At 36.0% G+C, this 21,619-nt stretch overlaps 1 protein-coding gene across 1 annotated transcript; it reads right to left on the reverse strand.

The window, feature by feature from the left end:
• Positions 1-17,644: 17,644 nt before the first annotated feature.
• On the reverse strand, positions 17,645-18,845 carry LOC131860452 (BURP domain-containing protein 3-like). Its single transcript, XM_059214854.1, has 2 exons — positions 18,819-18,845; positions 17,645-18,607 (listed from the first exon to the last, which is right to left on the reverse strand). The coding sequence occupies exons 1-2, from the start codon at positions 18,843-18,845 to the stop codon at positions 17,645-17,647; spliced, it is 990 nt and encodes a 329-aa protein (XP_059070837.1).
• Positions 18,846-21,619: the final 2,774 nt, after the last annotated feature.

Consider the following 21,619-nt stretch of genomic DNA (forward strand, 5'->3'; position numbering starts at 1 on the left):
TTGATAAAATATAGAGAACACGTTAACATGATACCAGTCCATAACCTAGATAGGTATCGAACCTAATCTGGGTCTACCATGCCAAATAAATTTCAATTAGTTGAGACACAATCGAGGATCACCTTCTGCAACCAGAATTCCATCTAGAAGCCACACCAACACTGCTTAGCATTTTGTCAAGGATTCTGAGTGAAAGATATGTCGTTTAAACCTTAAACCCATGCCGGTAAGGGTTTACAAGAGTGTATGATAGCATCTGATCACCAAGTCAAAACCAAGTGACCAAAACATGCTAAAGAAGCATGTAACACATAAAACCAAACATACTTTATTGATCCAAGCATGCTGGAAGTGTCCAACAGATAGTCCCTTTTGCCGGTAACACTAGATCTTCTGTCGGTAACCAAAACCATATTGCAACACATAATCAATTCATTCATATTGCCAATAGGAAGAAAAACTCCTTCAAAAGATGGTGACTCTAACCAACAAGAGTCCAATGGAGAGTTCAACAATAAGAATGGGTGCTTTAGAGGAGGAAGAAGACCCTTTGGTAGGGGTAGACAAGGAAGTCAAGGCAGAGGTCCTGGTGTTTTCACTAGCAAGTGCTATAATTGCAACCAAGTGGGTCATACCATGAGTAGATGCTTGGAGAAAGCTTCTAGTTCACATGGACCAAAAAGAAGGAATCAACTTGTACAAGAAGATGATGGAAAAAGTGTCAATTCACCCATGGGAAATGTAGGTCCTACCTTGGATGGAGAAAGCCTCATGCTAAGGAGGACATTATTGAAGGTACCCCAACATAAGGAGCCACCACAAAGAAAGTCACTCTTCAAGACTACTTATAAGTCTCATGGTAAGGTTTGTAAGGTGATTGATCCATTGAGAATATTGTTGCTTTGGAAATTGTAGAGAAGTTAAAATTGAAAAGGTTACCACATGTGAGACCTTATAGGGTATCTTTGCCTAAGAAGGGGCAACATGTAGTAGTAGATGAAAAAACTTGGGTGGATTTTGAACTAGGAGACTATAAGGATAGGATTTTGTGTGAAATCCTTCCTATGGATGCTTGCCACGTGTTGCCAGGCCACCCTTGGTAGTATGATATCAAAGCCCAACATGATGGGGAAAAGAATCTGTATGTCATTTCCAAGAATGGTAAATAGTTTAGGATGAAACCTTTTCCTAATCAAGGGGAAGAGAAGATTGTTAGTCCAAGTGTCATCATGGTTAGTGGGAAACAATATCAGATGTCCTTAAGAAAGAGGAGACCCAAGGCTATGCTTTAGTCTAATACCCAAAGGATAAACCTCAACAAGAGAATGGTGCAAAGAGGGATATTCGTAGTGAAGTACAAACCATTTTGGATAGGTATTAAGGAGTTATAGCCAAAGACATGCCTGATAACTTTCCCCCAATAAGAGAAATTAGTTATCAAATTGATTTGATCCCTGGTGTAACCTTGCCCAACAAAGTTGCCTACAAGATGACTCCCAAACAGAATGAGGAGATATCAAGGCAAGTGCAAGAACTACTGGATAAGGGGTTGATTAGGAAGATTTTAATTCCATGTGCTATACCTATTATGTTGGAATCCAAAAAATATGGAACATGGAGAATGTGCACTGATTCTAGAGCCATTAACAAGATCACAATTAGGTACTGATTTCCTATGCCTAGGATTGAAGACCTAATGGACTATCTTGGGGGATCTTGCTACTTTTCAAAGATTGATTTGAAATAAGGTTACCATCAAACTAGAATCAAACTTGGTGATGAGTGGAAGACATCATTTAAGACAAATGAGGGCTTATATGAGTGATTGGTGATGCCCTTCGGGCTCCCAAATGCACCTAGTACCTTTATGCACCTCATGAATGAGGTATTGGTTGAATTTATTCGCAAATTTGTTATTTTTTATCTTGATGACAAATTTGTGTTTAGCAGGTCCAAGGAGGATCATTTGAAGCATTTGGATCAGGTTTTGAGGAAGCTTCATGAGGAGAAAATGGTAATCAATCTTGAGAAGTGTGACTTCATGAAAACTGAATTGGTGTATCTACATTTTGTGGTTTCTAAGGGATGTTTAAAAATGGATATTTCAAAGGTTGAGGATATTATCAATTGTCCTACACCTAGGATAGTAGGTGATGTTAGGAGCTTTCATGGATTGGCTTCCTTTTATAGAAAATTCATCAAGGGTTTAAGTCATATTTGTGCTCCAATTCTTGACACTATAAAAGGAGGAATCAAATGCATGTTTGAATGGATAGGGAGGGCATCCCAAAGCTTTGATATTTTGAAGAGGAAGGTTGCAAAACTTCATACCTTGAGGCTCCCTAATTTTGATCAACTTTTTACAATTGAATGTGATGCAAGCAAGTAGGCAATAGCTGTAGTTCTTAATCAAGAAGGGCATCCAGTGACATTCTTTATAAGAGAAGTTGAATGAGGATAAGAAAAGGTATTCAACCTATGATTTGGAGCTCTATGCTATTGTGAAAGCACTCAAAACATGGCACCATTACCTTCTTCCAAAAGAGTTCATTGTTTATACTAATAACCATGCATTGAGTTTTCTTAATGGGCAGGAGAAGTTGAATCAAAGGCATATCAAGTGGGTTAAACAAATCCAACCTAAAACCTTTAATATCAAGCATAAGAAGGGTGTGTCTAATAAGGTTGTAGATTTCATGAGTAGAAGAGTCCTCACTATCCAAGAAATCCAATGGCAAAGTGTTGGTGTTGATTCTCTTAAAACCATGTATAAAGAGGATAAATATTTTAAGGATGCTTATGATGTATGTACTAAGTTTTTTTATTCCTTTCATGTTGAGTTCCCTGATTTCATGTTGCAGGATGGATTTCTCTTTAAGGGGAATCAACTATGTATTCCTCAATGCTCCATGAGGGAGAATGCCATTAGGGAAAAGCACAATGGCAACCTTGCCGGTCATTTTGGTTTGGATAAAACTTTGGAGTAGGTATCAAGGTTTTAATTTTGGCCTAAGATGAAAGTAGAGGTAAGAATATTTGTGGAGAATTGTCCCATTTGTCAAAGGGAAAAAGGATTTTCTACTAATTTTCGATTGTATCAACCTTTACTGGTTCCTACTAGGCCTTGGGAAAGCCTTAGAATGGATTTTGTACTTGGTTTGCTCAAAACTCCTAGAGGGTTTGATAGTGTCTTTGTAGTTGCTGATAGGTTCATCAAGATAGCTCATTTTGTGCCATGTAAATGCACAAATTATGCATCTCATATTGTAGGTCTCTTCTTTAGAGAAGTTGTAAGGATACATGGTCTACCTCTCAATATTGTCACTGATAGAGACTCCAAGTTTGTGGGTCATTTTTGGAGGACTCTCTGGAAGAAATTGGGTACCAATCTATCATTTTATTTAGCATAAAATCCTCAGACTGATGACCAAAGTGAGGTGGTTAATAGATCTCTTGGCAGTCTTCTTAGATGTCTTACCAAGAAGCATGGACAAAGTTGGGATTTGGTGATTGGACAAGTTGAATATGCATATAATGATTTAGTTAATAGAAGTAAAAAGAGAAGCCCATTTGAGGTTGTATATGGATTACATCCTAGAGGGATACTTAAACTTAGAGACCTTGGAGGTATGGAAAGAAGGAGTTCCCAGGGAAAGGACTTTTCCATCACTATGAAGGAGATCCATGATCAAGTAAAGACTTCACTTCACCAAAGTGCAAAAAAATACAAACTCAGGGAAAATGTTAAGAGAAGGGATGTTTAGTTTAAGGTAGGACATTTTGTGATGGCCTACCTAGGGAAAAAAAGCCTACCCAAGGGCCAACCATATAAGATACTCATGAAGAAGATAGGACCTCTCCGGGTGGTTCATAAATTTGGTAATAATGATTATGAGGTTGAACTTCTGGCAGATTTGGGGATCTCTCCTATTTTCAATATATGTGATTTGACAGCCTTCAAGGCTTTTCTACCTAATGTAACACCTGGTTCATCTCTTGTGGAAGAGGATGTAGATTGGGTGAAGAATTTTCCACCTAGAAAATCATTGGAGTTGGAGAGTATCCTTGATTCCAAGGTAATCAAAAAATCTAGAAGAGGGGTCTACAAGGACTACTTGGTCAAGTGGAAGGGCCTCCCTAAGTTTGAAGCTACTTGGATGTCTGAAAGTAACATCAGAAAGTATGGAACCTCAGTCACCCAATTAGCAACTCAAGGGACTTGAGTTTTCTTGTCCTAGGGAGTATGGTGTAGGGGAACTCAAAGGTGTGTTAGTATCTTTCAACATATGTTTGAATGCAACAATTAGTGTTTCCTTGAAGGTTTCTTGAGTAGGTCCTAAATGGATGTGGTAGGTCCAATGCTATGTAATAAGCCCTAAGGCTCCAAGGTGTGTGTACTTGGTCAAAATCCTTGTATGGGAATTATATTTATGTTTTTGTTATTTAGGGGTCCTAGAGGTGTTGTGTGTCCACTTTTTAACCTTTGGTGTGAAGGCAAGTTTGTAATGTAATAATTTTTCCAAAGTTGCCATGTTGTCATAGGCAACTTTGTCAAAATTTGAGCTGTGGTTACCCAATGGCTAATTGGTTGAACTTGTACATTGGGAGGTGGTTAGAGGAGTTCCTTGGAATTATTTAAGCCTGAGGAATGATTCCCAAAGGTCAGATAGAGACTTTGAATGAAATTTATTCTTCCAACAACTCAGCAACTGCCATTTTTACTACATTTTCTTGTGTTCTTGACTTTGGTACAGATTTGTATGGACATATAGAAGGGATAATGTCTTCAATAGGTTGTAAAAGTGAATCATATTTAATTTTATGTATGTTTGAGGACTTGAAACTTAGTGGTTGCAAAGTTATTGAAATTTCTTTCTCGCTGCCTCTCGAAAAACCCAAAAATCAAGGTTTGGATGCAAAAGGTGCCACCATTCAACATTCCTCTATGGGGATGGTCTGAAACCCTGGGGAATGTTGGTTCACCATGTATACTAAATTATTTTCTTGATTTTGGAAGTAGGAGACCTCATCTTACATTTTTGGAGTGATTCCCTAGACTTGACATTTCCCATGTGGCAAGTCTATGCAGTGAATGATTGATTGAATCCTTGGTACAATGGACCAAAAAATGGTCAAAAATTGCATGGAGGGGACCCTTATACATGTGTAGACCTTTTAATAAAGTCTAATCTTTATTCCCATATGACTTGTGAAGACTTTGAAGCCCAAAACCTCTATACCAACTAACAAGGTCAAAATAGGTAAAGTAGGGTTTGAATACTTACATTCAAAACATAGATGAAAAAGTTTGAAATCCTTGAGGGGATCCAAATGGGTGTCTAAATATTAATTTTTTTCAAGGGGTTGTTTGGAGATATTGGTAGGTAGAGAGGAAAAATCCTAAATAAAGGCCTAATTGCTTGTAGCACTATTTCCTAGGTCACTAAGAACAAAAGACAGAAGGGTCTTGTAAGAATAGACCAAAGAGGTCCAAATAAATGCAAAGACCATGTCAAACATGTTCAAACACCCATGCATGATATATTTCACCATTTGAACAAAAGGTCCTTTCGGCAAGGGTTTGGAGTTGTGAGGTGTCTTAGTTTAGGGGGTTGAGCACATAGGAGTAGGAGTCTCCTTGTGAAACCAAGTTGTCCTAAGTGGATTGATCCTTGGAAGGGGTCAAGTGAAATCTTAAGAACCTTTGGAAGGTTGAAGGTATTGGACCATTGGATGGTGCTAAGTACTAACCCATAGAAGAAGCCAAGGAGATTGTTCATTATCATCAAACCCTTTGCATCTAATGGCATGCTTGATTAGCTTCATTAGCACCATGGACTCTCTTTCTCTCTCCTCTCTTTCTTTTTTGTGGTCCTTCTTCTATTTGTTTCCCTATTCTTCTATTTGTTGTCCCTAGTGTTTTCTACTTGAGGATGATGCAAAGAATTGAGATATCTTTTGGTCTCTCCCATGTTGTCTCAAAAGACACATGTGTTCCCTTCTTCCATGGTGGTTTCCTTTCTTTGGGGGATGATGACAATTCTATGTACACACATATATATGATGTACATGAGATATCATAAAAAGCATGCTGAATCCAAAATTAGGTGAAACCACCTCGTGCTTTGTGTTCTTCATTCATTATCTATTGATTTTCTCTCTCTTGGAAGCTAAATTATTGTGATAACATGCTTGTCTTTTGGGTGAATTCTACCTTAAAGCCATTTCTCCTAGCAAGGCATGTGCAATTTCTTTAACGTGGGGGCATACACTTTCCTCATGACTCTCTCTTTTTCATGCTTAGTGTTACTTAGCGAACTTTGTCTTTGCTTTGTAATTTTTGGTATTTCTCTTGTTCATGACTCATAGTAAGAGAACCTTAGTATTTCTAGTCATGGTTCTTTATTTTCCTCTCATGATCTTCCCTTCTACCTTATCATTGAAGTTGTAAGATCTTGAAATCAACTAGGGGCTTGGTGTATCTTTCCTCTTTGACATGGTGAAAGTCTTTCAATCTGAAATCCTTGTACTTTACCATGATTATTTGCATAAGCTGATACTCTCACTAAAGTGGGGGCTAAATGTAGCATCCTAAAATTGCACCCCTTGCAATTTTCGATCGCATTTGGGTCTTTTCCTTAGTGTTTTGTGCCCCTTGACCTAAATAAATACCTAATTATGCTCATACAATTCAAAAACGTCATCTAACTCAAAGTGCACTTCACATGCCACCTTGATCCCGCCCCAAAATAGGGCATGACTAAGGTGTGGCACCTTGGTCCTCCTTAATGGGGACCCATTTTGGACCCCCTAACCCATCTCAAATTTAAGTGGAAAAAACTCCTCCATGTCGGCTCATGTTATAAAATTAGTTAATTAATCCGACAGGCAAGTGTAACATCCTAAAATTGCACCCCTTTCAATTTTTGATTGTATTTGGGTCTTCGCCTTAGTATTTGCACCCCTCAGCCTCATCGAAGACCTAAATATGCTCATTCACATCAGAAACACCTTGTAACTAAACAATGCACTCAAAAGATACCTTGATCCTGCCTCAAAATAGGGCGGGACTAGGGCGTGGCACCCTGGTTCCCCTTAATGGGGACCTATCTTGATCCCCTCCCCTTGACCTAACTCAAACTTATAGCGAGAAAATCCCCCCTATGTTGGCTCAAGTGAAAAAATCAGTCAATTAATCCTACTGGAAAGTATATATGAGGGATTTCCCCTCTCATTTGACATAACATGAAATCCATCGGCAATCATTATCAAGAATTTGAGCATTCAAGAGCAATTGAACATTTTCAATCTTCCTTCAAGATATGAAGCAATAATAGAGTCAAGAATGCAAGCATTGAAGAGGAGATCATCATCCTATTACATGAAATCATAATTCCATGTGGAGGCAACAAAAAATTCACAAGGAAGTATAAGCATTTCATTTTCAGTCAATTCAACATCCCCTCAAAGAGCAGGATTTCTACTTTCAGTCATTTCATTTACATTATTTCAACCACTTGGTTAATTCCAAAATTGGGGTTTGACCTGAAGGCAAACCCCTATTCCCAACATATTTCCCTTTCTTTATGTGTGCAGGAAATAGATCTACAACTGTACTTATGGAATTAACCTTTATTCACAAATATGAAAAACCCTTTTCGACATGCGAAACATTTGGAGGACTGATTGGAGGGTGCCCCTGTCCAAACACACGGTCTCTACAAATTTTTACTGATTTCATGGAGCAGCTCCGAATCATCTCAAACTTCTTTGATCCATGTGCACGACTAAATCCCGAATATGTATCTCATTGTTTTCTCATACTTTGTCTTTATTTCTAGCACTTAATCTTAATTCAATTAATCAAGTTATAAAAGAGGATCAATTGCATTCTAATTTCAACCAATATACATAGTATTCAGTCCTTGCATGTCATTTAGGATTGGATCTAGTAAATTCAACCCCTCTTTTGAATGTAAAGTTTCCCCAAGTGAAAATTGAGCTTACTGAATCCGCATTTCCCATGTGGAGAATTAGCTAAGCTCTCCAATTTTTTGCTTTACATTTTGGTGAGCCCAACTCCTTACACCCTTAATTCTGATTTTATTTTTCAGATCTGAGTGTATGCAATTCAAAATTCAAATTTTCATTTACAAGTTTAATTTCCTTACAATTTTTAAAAATTTAGAGGTGGAATTCACAAAAATCCTAATTTTAAGATTCAAAATTGAGCTTGTCATTTGTCTAAATTGGATTGATTGTTTTAGATCTGAGAACTCTTCAATTTTGTAATTCAAAGTTTTCATTTACACTTTCAATTTTCAAAATTTTAATATTAAGTGGTTAAATCACAAAACCCTAATTTTTAATTTTAAAATTGACCTTGTGGATTGTGTAGATCTTGAATTTGGTCTTTGCTTCAATTTCAAAAATTCATTTTCCCTCCTTGCAAAATTCAAATTTTCAAATTTAAATTTTTAAAATTAAGTGGTTTATGCAACAAATCATAATTTTTAAAATTAAATTAATCTTGCGTAATTTCTTATTTTCCTTTAAGCATTTAATTGGCTGAATTATGTCTAAGGCCTCTTGTTTTACTATTGGCAATTGACACTCATCCTATGAATTTTGTTGCATGGATGATAGTTTTTGGGTTGTCATTGATGGAAACTCTTCATGAGAATCATATCTAGTAATCACAAACCTTGATTACCGGAAGTGGATGTGAATCGATAACCAATTAACCCATATTTCAAGTTGAGCAAAGCAGTTTTGGTGTGGAAGCTTTCTAGTGATTGCGTTGTTATGAATCGTGCATGGGATGATAGGGATAACATAGAGACATCATTTTATCATCTTTTTTATGATCCACTTTTGTTTTTGGTTATCCAATCAAGCCAATTCAATTCTACACTTTACACTATGGGTCGACTTGATAATTATCTATTTTGTGATTGTGGATATATAAGACCAATAGAGAAGATCTTTTTTGATGTATGGTATGAGGTAATATGAGTGAGTAGTGATCAAGAATCCCTTTTGGCATAGTTACACATGCGCATTCTTGATCTGGTAGCTGACTGAGATAGTAAATAGAGTAGAGTAGCATAGGTGATACAATCAGAGTTTTGCACTTAATCAGAACTCATCCAGGCATTGTTAGGTTCTATTTTGGAGTTCTTTCATTTTAATTCATCATTGTAATTGATATGTAAAGCAGTGATCCTTCTGGGGTTGTAGCCCTTATTGTAATTAAGTTGTAAGCTCTAGGCAATGTGCTTGAATGCTTGTGCATTCCCCTTCATGTAATATTGTTTTCCTATTGGCCATAGTAGAATAATATTGTGGGTTCAAATCCCACCATGGTTTTTCCCATTTGGGTTTCCACATAAAAATCCTAGTGTTATGATTTTGTGGTTGATTTTTTTATGTTTTTGCATTTCAATTTCATGCTTATGCTTCTAGTGGTTTAAGGTTAAGTCAAAAATTTAATAACTGATAGAACACTAATTCACCCCTCCCCCTCTCAGTGTTCCTTGATTCCAACAATTGGTATTAGAGCCTAACTTCTTGAGGAAGGTCCAAGAGATTGAGTCAATGGATTTCAATTTTCAGAGACAACTTAGTGTGGCACTTGAGGATCTTGACACAACAAGAAATGAGATAAGTTCCTTAAAGACAAACCTGAATGCAGCTGAAGACTCCATTAATGATTTGAAAGATAAGGTCAACACTTCAAGAGACAAGAGGAAATTGTTGATGAACAAGCTATAGGAGAAAGAAGATCAATGCATGGAGAATGAGGACAAAGGTGACAAGCTTGAGAGAGAGACTATTTTTTTGAAGAATAAAATACAATCCATTGTGATGAAGCTAACTAAGGATATTGAAGACCGAAAGAAGAATGAAGAGAATTTGACTCAATCATTGAAGGATAGAGAAGACGAATGATTTAGGATTACCTATGAGAATGATCAATTGGAGCTTGGGTTGACACAATCAAAGAATAATGGTCAAGAACTTGAGTGACAAATTATTGCCCTAAGAGATGAACTTTCTACTGCAAATGAATACAAAGAAAAATTCAATGCTAGCTTCGCAAGGCTTGATGAGATGCTGGAAAGTCAAAGACATGGAAAGGAAATGAGAGGAATTGGATTTTAGAAAGGAGAATCCTCCCAATCTGGACAAAGCAATGCAAAGCCAAATCAGAAGAAGAGAAAGAACCCTTTGGTAAGATAGCCTAATGATCATAAATTCAATGGTAGATTTTTTATTTGCAATAAATTTGGTCATATGGCAAATCAATGTAGAAGTAGGATGAATAATGAAATGAATAATATGAACAATGGTCCTACCTTTTCCGGTCACTGTTTCATATGCAATAATTTTGGTCACAGGTTAAATATGTGTAGTGCATTAATGAATAATTTTCAAAACAAGAGATGCTATGCTTGTGGGATGTTTGGACATATCTCTAACTAGTGTAGGATGATCTCATCTTGGATGTTTATCCTTAGGTTGTTCAAGTACCTGGCCACTTTCTCTGACTTTTCTTCTCGTCTCTTTGATCTGAGACCAAGTTTATGAAACTCTTCTGTATATGCATTCACATCAAGGTCTCCCTGTTTGAGGTTTTGCAATTTCCTATACATCTGCACTTCATAGAAAATGGGCATGAATTGTGCCTTGACTTTATCTTTCATCCTTTCCTAGGAGGTTATCATACTCTTTCCCTCCTTAACTCTATCCCCTTGTACATAGTTCGACCATGTAAGGGAAAACTCCTTCAACCTCATTTTTACCAACTTAACTCTCTTATCTTTAGGGATTTCTTTGTACTCAAAATGATAGGTCAATGCCTCAATCCATCCCATCACCTCTTCTACTTCCGTACTTCCACTATATATAGGCAACCCATCAATGGTGTCCCTATTGACTAACCTCAAGGCATCTACAAATACCCTCTGATCTGCAGGTATATCCTCTACCCGCTTAGAGGATTCCCCATCTTCTTTATCCCCTTCTTCATCAGTGTCACTTTTGTCTTCCTTATCCTTAGTCTTTTTCAATTCTTCAAGCTTGGACTGAAGCATCTCTTCAATCATCTTCACCGCATCTTATGACATACTCTTAGGAGGCATTTAGTCAACCCCTATTTCAATCTCTTCCTCTGACATACACTAAGACCACACCACCCAAGTGATCTTCAAAAATCCTTCTCTGATACCAATGTGATGAGGAGGCAACAGACCAAAAGGAGGTAAACCTTGAACCTGCCAAACTCTAAGGCTCATAGACTCAACTGGTAATCCCTGTTTCCAAATATCCTTACAGAACATCAATTCAAGAAATAGTTCAATGACACCAAAAAACACCTTGGACAACCCCAAGGCTCTACTATGTCCACTTACAGACAACTAGCACTTCTCAATTTTTCATGTGACTACACACACCTTTGCATACAATGAGTGGGCTACTACTAGGCTTAAGGGTTTGAATGGACCACTTAACCAATTCAAAACACCAATCCTTGGAAGGGTGTTCTCACAACACCTGAACACAAATGAAATAGGATTTCATGGTTTAGTTCCACAGGAATATCCAATTTGACTCACTTGCCCACAAACTTGATCCAATTGCTATTAGGCCTCCTTTTGAACTATTCTAAACAATATCTCAGTTTTCAGTACCGGATTAACTTGCAAATATTCCAACCGGTGGTGCACTAACATACCTAATAGGGCTTTCAGACTTATTTGACTGAATGCCTTTCACAAACTAGTTTTCTTCTCCTAATGAGTGACCATAACTGACCATGAAATGTGATGTAAACCTCCAAAGTACTCTTCTACCACATTTAAACCCTTTTCCAGTGCTCTACGACTCAATTTTCACGCACTGCACTCATCAAACCAATTTATCACATAGAGATGTTAGACCTAGGGTTAGTTCTCCATCCTCTTCGACCTATTGTATCCTCTTAATGGATTTGGCTACTGACGTATGATATAGTGGCCTATCATCTCCTATAATGACAAAGTGTTCAATTAAGGATTGATAGGCCAAAACCCATTATTGCAGTCAAACCCTAGGGATTTAAGGGTTTAGGCTACCTGGTAGAGATTTGCTTGTAAAATGGGGAAGCGATCACTTCAAGACTTCACACTGATAGAAAAAAAAAGGTAAAACAATCTAATTATAGGATTTATGCTATGAGAACTCTTACCAATCCACCTTCAGTATGCAATCAATAGAAATTAGACAGTTTTTCCGAGTTTCCAATAGTTCTTGATGCTTCAATTTCTTTCAAAAATCAACCAATAGAACCAACATACATTCTTATATTTCTGGGGCCTTTAAATGTGTTTTCCAAATGACAACAACCTACTCCAAATTTTTTTCAAACCGAACTCACCATTGTAGAATCACAACTTACAAAAAGTGCAAAATTGTCAAGACAAAAAATTGACAATATGACAACTTTTGCATAATTCGACCAACTTAGACTGTAGAGTGTCATAGTCCACCAAAATGATTAAATTTGATTCTAAAACATCAAAAAGGACTCAAATAGACTTGTGGTCACTTGATCCCCCAATTTAGACCATTGTGACCCTTATTAACTCAATTTGCTCTACCAAATGCTAGATGACAATTTGACCCAAACATGGACAAACTTGTCACACTCCTAGGAAATTGAATTACAAAAGGGACCCATAGGGTCTTATTACATTTCTTCTAACTAATAGAAAATCATCTTTTTCCTGGCTCATGCCTTCATAGGTAGGTTCTCCTACACCAATTACACCTCTGGGAGTTTATTGATTTATGATTAGCCTTGAGATGTGAGTTGATTATCAAGCTCTTGGTTATTATTTTGTGGGTGTCATGTTGATTTCCTTGGATGTTAGGTGTCAACCTAGTTCTTGAGTGTGAGCTGGAACCCTATGTCATCTCCTAGCATGAGGGGTGGTTCCTTATGGTTCCACATGGTCAGGTATTTTGATGCCTTCTTCCATTGGGATGTTCGTGTTGGATACTCTTGTGCATGGATGTGGAATTCTTATCTCTACAGCTTATGGATGGATATTGTAACAGATGGATGCACATGATTCATATAGCATATGTGTTGTGGATCTCCTAAGATAATTGCATATGTAGATGAGAACTATGACCCTATGATATATATGTAATGATAGCAGATATATTGGGATATAGTTATTACTCTAGTAAGAGAACACATTATTGTGTTTTTTGTATCTTGGATATTGATTCATTGATGGAAATGATGTGAATGGATCTATTTATGTGAATTTAGTGTTGTATGTATGTCTAATGTGGTTGGAACTAGATTAGGATGTGGTAGGATGTGACCATTACCCTTGTAATAAAATATAGTGTAGTAATCCTTGTTGCCCCTATATTGTATCCTAGTTAATCAATATCTATGCTATTAGGGATTAAGGTTCATGAATGAATAATGAAGTTATTGGATTGGGAATATGTGTATCTTATGTGATTGAATTGAAAATCATTCTTTCGACTTGTGTTCAATCTTCTATCAGAAATGAGAAAAGTTTACTTTTTAGAATTGAAGATTGGATATGTATGGATAATTGATGATTAGGAGATTGTGTAACTAATATCCAGTGATTGTACATGATAGGACTTGTTGTCAGTTGAGATCATGATATGTTGTAATAGATTATGAATGTCATAAATGGATATTCTTTATGTATGTAGTTCTAGATTGGAAATGTGATTTGGTTATCTTGTGAGTGTGTATCGATAGTATGAATGAATTGGACGTTAACGGTATCAAGGTATATGGATGTGTTTATGTGTTAATGATAGTTAAGTAATGGTGTTGAGATACCCTAGAGAATGATTGCTAGTGAGATGTATTGTTATTCCGTCGGCGTACTATGTTCATTTGTTTATGATTATGAATTAGATGTGTATGTTTGGATGTTTGCTTAGTGAATAATGGGATGAATATGTTGTATTGGTAGATACTTTAAAAAAAAAAATTCTGTTAGTTTAGTTATTTTATCTAGGGTATTTTGGTGGGCATTAGACCCCTCTATTTCTAGGAAGAATGATGCAGTTGTTCAACATGATACAAATAGACCTATTCTTGGCCCTTAGTCTAGAACTCAAAGTTGGGACAAAGGTAAAACTGTTCAAGCCCGGGTTTTCTAGGATGTGCTAAATATCAATGAAAATATTATTAAGAAGAATGCTGAAATTCTATAGGCTATTGGGTTGGGTCGCCGTACTCTTTTTTTGTCTTTTATTTAGTTGGAGCTAGTTGTTGGTTATCTTTTGGCTCTTTACGGCTAGTTGTCTCTTATTGTCAAGAGTTTCAAGTCCTTTCAAAACCTATTTTACTCTAATCAAAAACATAAAAAATGGATAAGCTATATGAAAAATAATAGATAAAATGGAGTGATTGTTTTATATCTTAAAAATATATTTCAAAATAATTATTAAGTAATTAAAATAAAATCATATTATTAAAATAACATCACATTATAAAATCTTTTGGAAACTCATTTTCCTTCCTTGGTTTGAATGAATGTGTGTATTTATTTTATCTTTTAGATATTGATTCATATATGAGGTGTATTAAAAAGAAAGGAATGATTTTACATAGAAACGTTGAATTAACATCTTACTTGCTGGAACTAGATTAGGATGTGGTAGGATGTGACCATTACCCTTGTAATAAAATATAGTGTAGTAATCCTTGTTGGCCCTATATTGTATCCTGGTTAATCAATATCTATGCTATTAGGGATTAAAGTTCATGAATGGAGAATGAAGTTATTGGATTGGGAATATGTGTATCTTATGTGATTGAATTGAAAATCATTCTTTAGACTTATGTGCAATCTTTTATCAAAAACGAGAAATGTTTACTTTTTAGAATTGAAGATTGGATATGTATGGATAATTGATGGTTAGGAGATTGTGTAACTAATATCTTGTGGTCATAAATGACAGGACTTGTTGTCAGTTGAGATCATGATATGTTGTAATAGATTATGAATGTTGTAAATGGATATTATTTATGTATGTAATTCTAGATTGGAAAGGAATTAAACAATTAAGTAATGCGATTTGGTTATCTTCTGAGTGTATATGGATAGTATGAATAAATTGGAGGTTAATGGTATCATGGTATATGGATTTGTTTATGTGTTAATGATAGTTAAGTAATGGTGTTGAGATACCCTAGGGAATGATTGTTAGTGAGATGTATTGTTATTCCACTAGCGTACTACGTTCATTTGTTTATGATTATGAATTAGATGTGTATGTTTGGATGTTTGCTTAATGAATAATGGGATGAATATGTTGTATTGGTAGATGTTTAAAAAAAAAAAATCTGTTAGTTTAGTTATTTTCTCTAGGGTATTTTGGTGGGCATTAGACCCCTCTATTTCCAGGAAGAATGATGTAGTTGTTCAACATGATGCAAATAGACCTATTCTTGGCCCTTCATCTACAACTCAAAGTTGGGACAAAGGTAAGACTGTTCAAGCCCAGGTTTTCTAGGATGTGCTAAATATCAATGAAAATATTATTAACAAGAATGTTGAAATTCTATAGGCTATTGGGTTGGGTCGCCATACCCTTTTTTTGTCTTTTGTTTAGTTGAAGCTAGTTGTTGGTTATCTTTTGGCTCTTTAAGGTTGGTTGTCTCTTATTGTCAAGAGTTTCAAGTCCTTTCAAAACCTATTTTACTCTAATCAAAAACATAAAAAATGGATAAGCTATATGAAAAATAATAGATAAAATGGAGTGATTGTTTTATATCTTAAAAATATATTTCAAAATAATTATTAAGTAATTAAAATAAAATCATATTATTAAAATAACATCACATTATAAGATCTTTTGGAAACTCATTTTCCTTCCTTGGTTTGAATGAATGTGTGTATTTGTTTTATCTTTTAGATATTGATTCATATATGAGGTGTATTAAAAAGAAAGGAATGATTTTACATAGAAACATTGAATTAACATCTTACCTGCTGGAACTAGATTAGGATGTGGTAGGATGTGACCATTACCCTTGTAATAAAATATAGTGTAGTAATCCTTGTTTGCCCTATATTGTATCCTGGTTAATGAATATCTATGCTATTAGGGATTCAGGTTCATGAATGAAGAATGAAGTTATTGGATTGGGAATATGTGTATCATATGTGATTGAAATGAAAATCATTCTTTAGACTTGTGTGCAATCTTCTATTAGAAAGGAGAAATGTTTACTTTTTAGAATTGAAGATTGGATATGCATGGATAATTGTTGGTTAGGAGATTGTGTAACTAATATCCTGTGGTCACACATGATAGGACTTGTTGTCGGTTGAGATCATGATATGTTGTAATAGATTATGAATGTTGTAAATGGATATTATTTATGTATGTAATTCTAGATTGGAAAGGAATTAAACAATTAAGTAATGTGATTTGGTTATCTTCTGAGTGTATATGGATAGTATGAATAAATTGGAGGTTAATGGTATCATGGTATATGGATTTGTTTATGTGTTAACGATAGTTAAGTAATGGTGTTGAGATACCCTAGGGAATGATTGTTAGTGAGATGTATTGTTATTCCACTAGCATACTACATTCATTTGTTTATGATTATGAATTAGATGTGTATGTTTGGATGTTTGCTTAATGAATAATGGGATGAATATGTTGTATTGGTAGATGTTTTAAAAAAAAATCTGTTAGTTTAGTTATTTTCTCTAGGGTATTTTGGTGGGCATTAGACACCTCTATTTCCAGGAAGAATGATGCAGTTGTTCAACATGATGCAGATAGACCTATTCTTGGCCCTTGATCTAGAACTCAAAGTTGGGACAAAGGTAAGACTGTTCAAGCCCAGGTTTTCTAGGATGTGCTAAATATCAATGAAAATATTATTAACAAGAATGCTGAAATTCTATAGGCTATTGGGTTGGGCGCCATACCCTTTTTTTGTCTTTTGTTTAGTTGGAGCTAGTTGTTGGTTATCTTTTGGCTCTTTAGGGTTGGTTGTCTCTTAGTGTCAAGAGTTTCAAGTCCTTTCAAAACCCATTTTACTCTAATCAAAAACATAAAAAATGGATAAGCTATATGAAAAATAATAGATAAAATGGAGTGATTGTTTTATATCTTAAAAATATATTTCAAAATAATTATTAAGTAATTAAAATAAAATCATATTATTAAAATAACATCACATTATAAAATCTTTTGGAAACTCATTTTCCTTCCTTGGTTTGAATGAATGTGTGTATTTATTTTATCTTTTAGATATTGATTCATATATGAGGTGTATTAAAAAGAAAGGAATGATTTTACATAGAAACGTTGAATTAACATCTTACTTGCTGCAACTATAGATGCTAACAGACATTAATAATAACGTTTTATTGTCTATAAATGCAATATGTGTACATGTGAGACAGTGCTAATTGACAGAAAGCTACTGCTTCTCACTACAAACGATAGTGCTAAATGACAGAAAGAGAGCTATTGCTCCACTCAACAAACTTGAAAAGCATGTTCTGCTGCTCCTTAGGCTGCAAATTCTTTATTTATATATAGCGAGCGCACTTGAGCAGTGGCCTGGATCTCAGTCAGCGGTGAGCCACAAAACGTCCCCTTGGCGAGCGAGATGACAGATAGAAGCGGCACCAGGCTTCACGTTCAACACCTGGAATACCATGTTGTCAGGATTCCAGGAACTAGTTTTCGTGTGACAGATGGCTGCCGCCTCCACCGTGCTGCCATCTTCGCCCTTCACCCAAACTCTTGCGGTCCTCGTACCTTGCAGATCGTGGCAGAGATACACCGCATATGGATATTGTGAACTGTGGCAGTAATACACTGCCTTGTCTTCTTTGCTCTCGTATTTCACTCCCGTAATGGTATACTCCTGCCTTACAGATTTTGACGTCTTTGAAAAATTCGTCGCCAGCACAGTCAAGCGATTGCTTCCCAGCTTCGACGTGGTGAAATCAATCATGGCCTCCAACGATGTTGGGCAGAATTTGGTTTCGCCCTTCATAGCAGGACTTTCACAATCTTGTAAAGTCTCCTTCATAGCCAGGGCCGTGATGGAATCTGGCGCTATGTTGAGCTCCTTCAACGCTACGGAAAGCTTGTCGGAGGAGAAAGGGATTTCGTCTGCAACGGCGCGTGGAAGAAAATACTTCTGATGAGAATTGGGAATGCTTTCGTGCAGAAAGGTGAGAGGCACTTTGGTTCCGCCTACCAAATCTTTCTCCAGCAGAAGCATGCACAGCGATATGTCCCTTGGCATTTGCGTAATTGCAGCGTAATTGATGCCCGCGACGCACCTCCCAACTCCTTTTGCCTGTTTTTGCGTCCCAACTTTTCTCGGAGGCATCCCCACGTTCACCTTCACTCCTCCCTTGCCCACGTTCACCTCCACTTTCTCATCGTTGGCTGAGATGAGTTCCTTCAGAGCTTCTGGCATGGGTGTTGTGGGCAGCTTCTCGTGCCAGTACGCCATACTCGGAGTCCAAGAGACCCTTTCACCCTGCAAATGCGCCGCTCGGATAGCTGCTACTGACTGTCAATTCCAAACAACAAAAAACTCATAAGCAAGCTAGCAAAGAAAAATTGTTTAGATTCGAGTCAAATTAATTACAAACTATATGAACTTTCTTGAGAAAGCATACAATAAGAAGAATGAAACTAGTTAGAATTCCCATCTTGTGAAAGACACCAAGTTCAATGATTCAGACATACCAAGTGAGAGAGGACTTTGTCCATATAAATACTGAGCTTAAGACGAGGGAAGCCGCCATTGTGGATGCAGGCATACCATACATGCATATGCATGCCCATATCTCAAATCATTTCATCCTATTTGTATTGTGGGACATTTTGATATTATCTAGTTTTACTAAGATATTTCTATGCACTCTTACTTTTATTTGAGCTTTATTTATTAAAAAAAAAATATTTATAGTTTTAGCAGCACGACTCTTTTGAAAAGATATATATATTTTTATAACTTTAAGATAGAAAATATTTTATTTTTTCCATAATGTTATTTTGAATAGTTATTAGTTGTATATTTTTTCAAATTATAAATAGACATGAGGTGGCATATGTGGAAGATATCAGATCAGATCGTATGCTACATTGGTTTACAGTGTCGACCAACTTTAGGCAACTTTAAAAATATCAACGTCCATATCAGCTGATGAAGCGGGAGCCACCTTATTGATAATCACGGGCTAGAATTCAGTAACATTATTTTCTCTCACTTTGCAAAATTGAAAAGCAACGCTATCAAAGTAAAGTTATCAGATTAATCACAAATTACGTGAATTCTTTTTTCTGTTTTTTCGGTGATCTGAATTATTTTGTCAATTCAAAGGACAATACCCAAAGCAGAATTTGTGGTATTGTAAACACATAACAAATCATATAAAATTTCATTTCATTGAAAATATATAAGAACCATACAATTTTTGGCAAATTCTGTGAAAGAGAGTTGTGTGCCCTTGAATCCATCCCATTTGGGCAAACTCTATAAAAGAGAGTTGTATGCCTAGAATCTATCCAATTTGGGCAAACTCTGTAAAAGAGAGTTGTATGCCCGAGCCTGTACAATTTAGGCAATCTTGTGAAGGAGCGTATGCCTATAACTCTGTAACTCTATAACTCTCCAACTCCTTGCAATTGGATTCGAATTGGGCTTATTTATAAGCTTTCAAAGAAGCTGAACAACCACCACATTTTTGTCCTCATCAGAAGTTGAAAAGATTTAAGGAAGCAGACCATTTTGTTTGCGAAAAGTTTCCTAAGAAGACTGCATAAATACAGGTATGATTTGTCAGCAATTCTTAGTTGCAGAACGCTACCATTGTTTCTCTGTTTTTGTTAGTAAAAATTTTCATTATTTGTTTTTTAATTAAAACCCCTATTTTTTTTATTGCTCAACTTCATTGTTATTACTAATGTGGGTATTTTCCAAAATCGCTGATTATTGCCTGAGACTTTCATTCATTTATTTGTTCACTGACAGGGGTTTTAGAGAACAGTATCCAGACTTTTTTGCAGGAGCTTTGTTTACTGTGACTTAATTTGAAGAATTTTCATTTAGCTTCATTTTCATTTTCAAGACTTTTGGCTCTATGGCCAATGCATAGGCTAAGGCTACTGATATCCTTCTGCACAGACACTTTGTCCTCAATGTCGTTCTTGTGTTGAGAAAAATTCTCCTTACAAAATCATAGATTTCTCGCTTGAAACGAAGCAGAAGAGCGGAAATGTTTTTTTTTTTATATTCCGTTGTCCACAAAATTCGCCACAACAATGGCAGGAATTTGAGGTGTTTCTATAATGCATATGAATTTTTTTATCCAGCAAATCAATATCAGATTGGACATTTTTGTTGTCCACTTGCATTAGGGATCTTTATGAATTTTGAAAGCCGCGATTAAGAGGAATTTTTTTAGTCTGCACACCACTACAGGCTGGTCTCGTTACCCATTAACTACTCTTTGATCCCAACAAACAATTTCGAGGGGCAAACCATCCTCCCACCAAGTCAGCCATTCGCCTATCAAATATTTGTAGGGAAAATTCTATAATCCTATTCAATTTGACCCTTCCATTGGTGTGCACTTATAGGTTAAAGCTCGGGACTCTTTTTTGCAAATGTAGATAGAAATCTGCATAATACCAATTCCATTCTTATTTCCCTGCAACTGGTAGGGGTTTCACCTTCAAGGTTGTTTGTGCAGTTGCAACAAATAACTCAAGACAAAATTTGTGTGTATATTACAACCATTGCATTTCATGGCAGTTACAAAACCTGGGCATGCTCCATTTTTTCCGTTTGCATAATAGTATTACAGTATCAGCATGGCCTGTAGCCTTCTTACATTGCCTACTGGTGCACTAGGCCTATCCTATGCATTCCGTGTTTATTTTTCAAATTCATTTTGTACTGACATTTTGCATTTCTAATTGAATTTGAGGTCTTGTATCGAATATTGAATGAAGTATTCTTTAAATGAAACCCGTGTGAATTTGATAGTGATAATAGCTATCCTTGTTGAACGGAATCATAGGATTATAAATTTATAAATTTAAGCAGAATACAAGGACACTAGGGCTCATTGAGATTGAAGTTGTGTAATTATTTTGCAAGTGGGTATGATAAAAAAATCACAATGGAGTAAAGTGGATTCCTGAACCTTCCTCTTTTTCCTTTTTCCTTTTTCCAGTTGGCTAAAACTTGAGTGAGCATACATCTAGCTTTACCATTCATGGAGTTTGATAGGGATATTCAGTATTTTAATAGTTTTATTATGCAACGCTTTTTGAATGGATTCGGGGGCATATAAATTTTAGCAGAATATAGGGAAACTGGGGTTCACTTTCCTTGAAGTTGTGTTTTTTTTTTTTCTTTATTATTAGACAAGTGGGTTAGGTAAGAAACACCCAATAGAGAAAAATGGATTCCCAAACTCAGCTTTTCTTCTTTGTAAAGGATAATATTGTGATATGAATTGACAATATAAATGTGTTTTTGTCTGGCAGGGTATCCTTTGCACAACACAGT

This window comes from Cryptomeria japonica, unplaced genomic scaffold, assembly GCF_030272615.1.
Source record: "Cryptomeria japonica unplaced genomic scaffold, Sugi_1.0 HiC_scaffold_12, whole genome shotgun sequence".
Taxonomy (NCBI): Eukaryota; Viridiplantae; Streptophyta; class Pinopsida; order Cupressales; family Cupressaceae; genus Cryptomeria; species Cryptomeria japonica.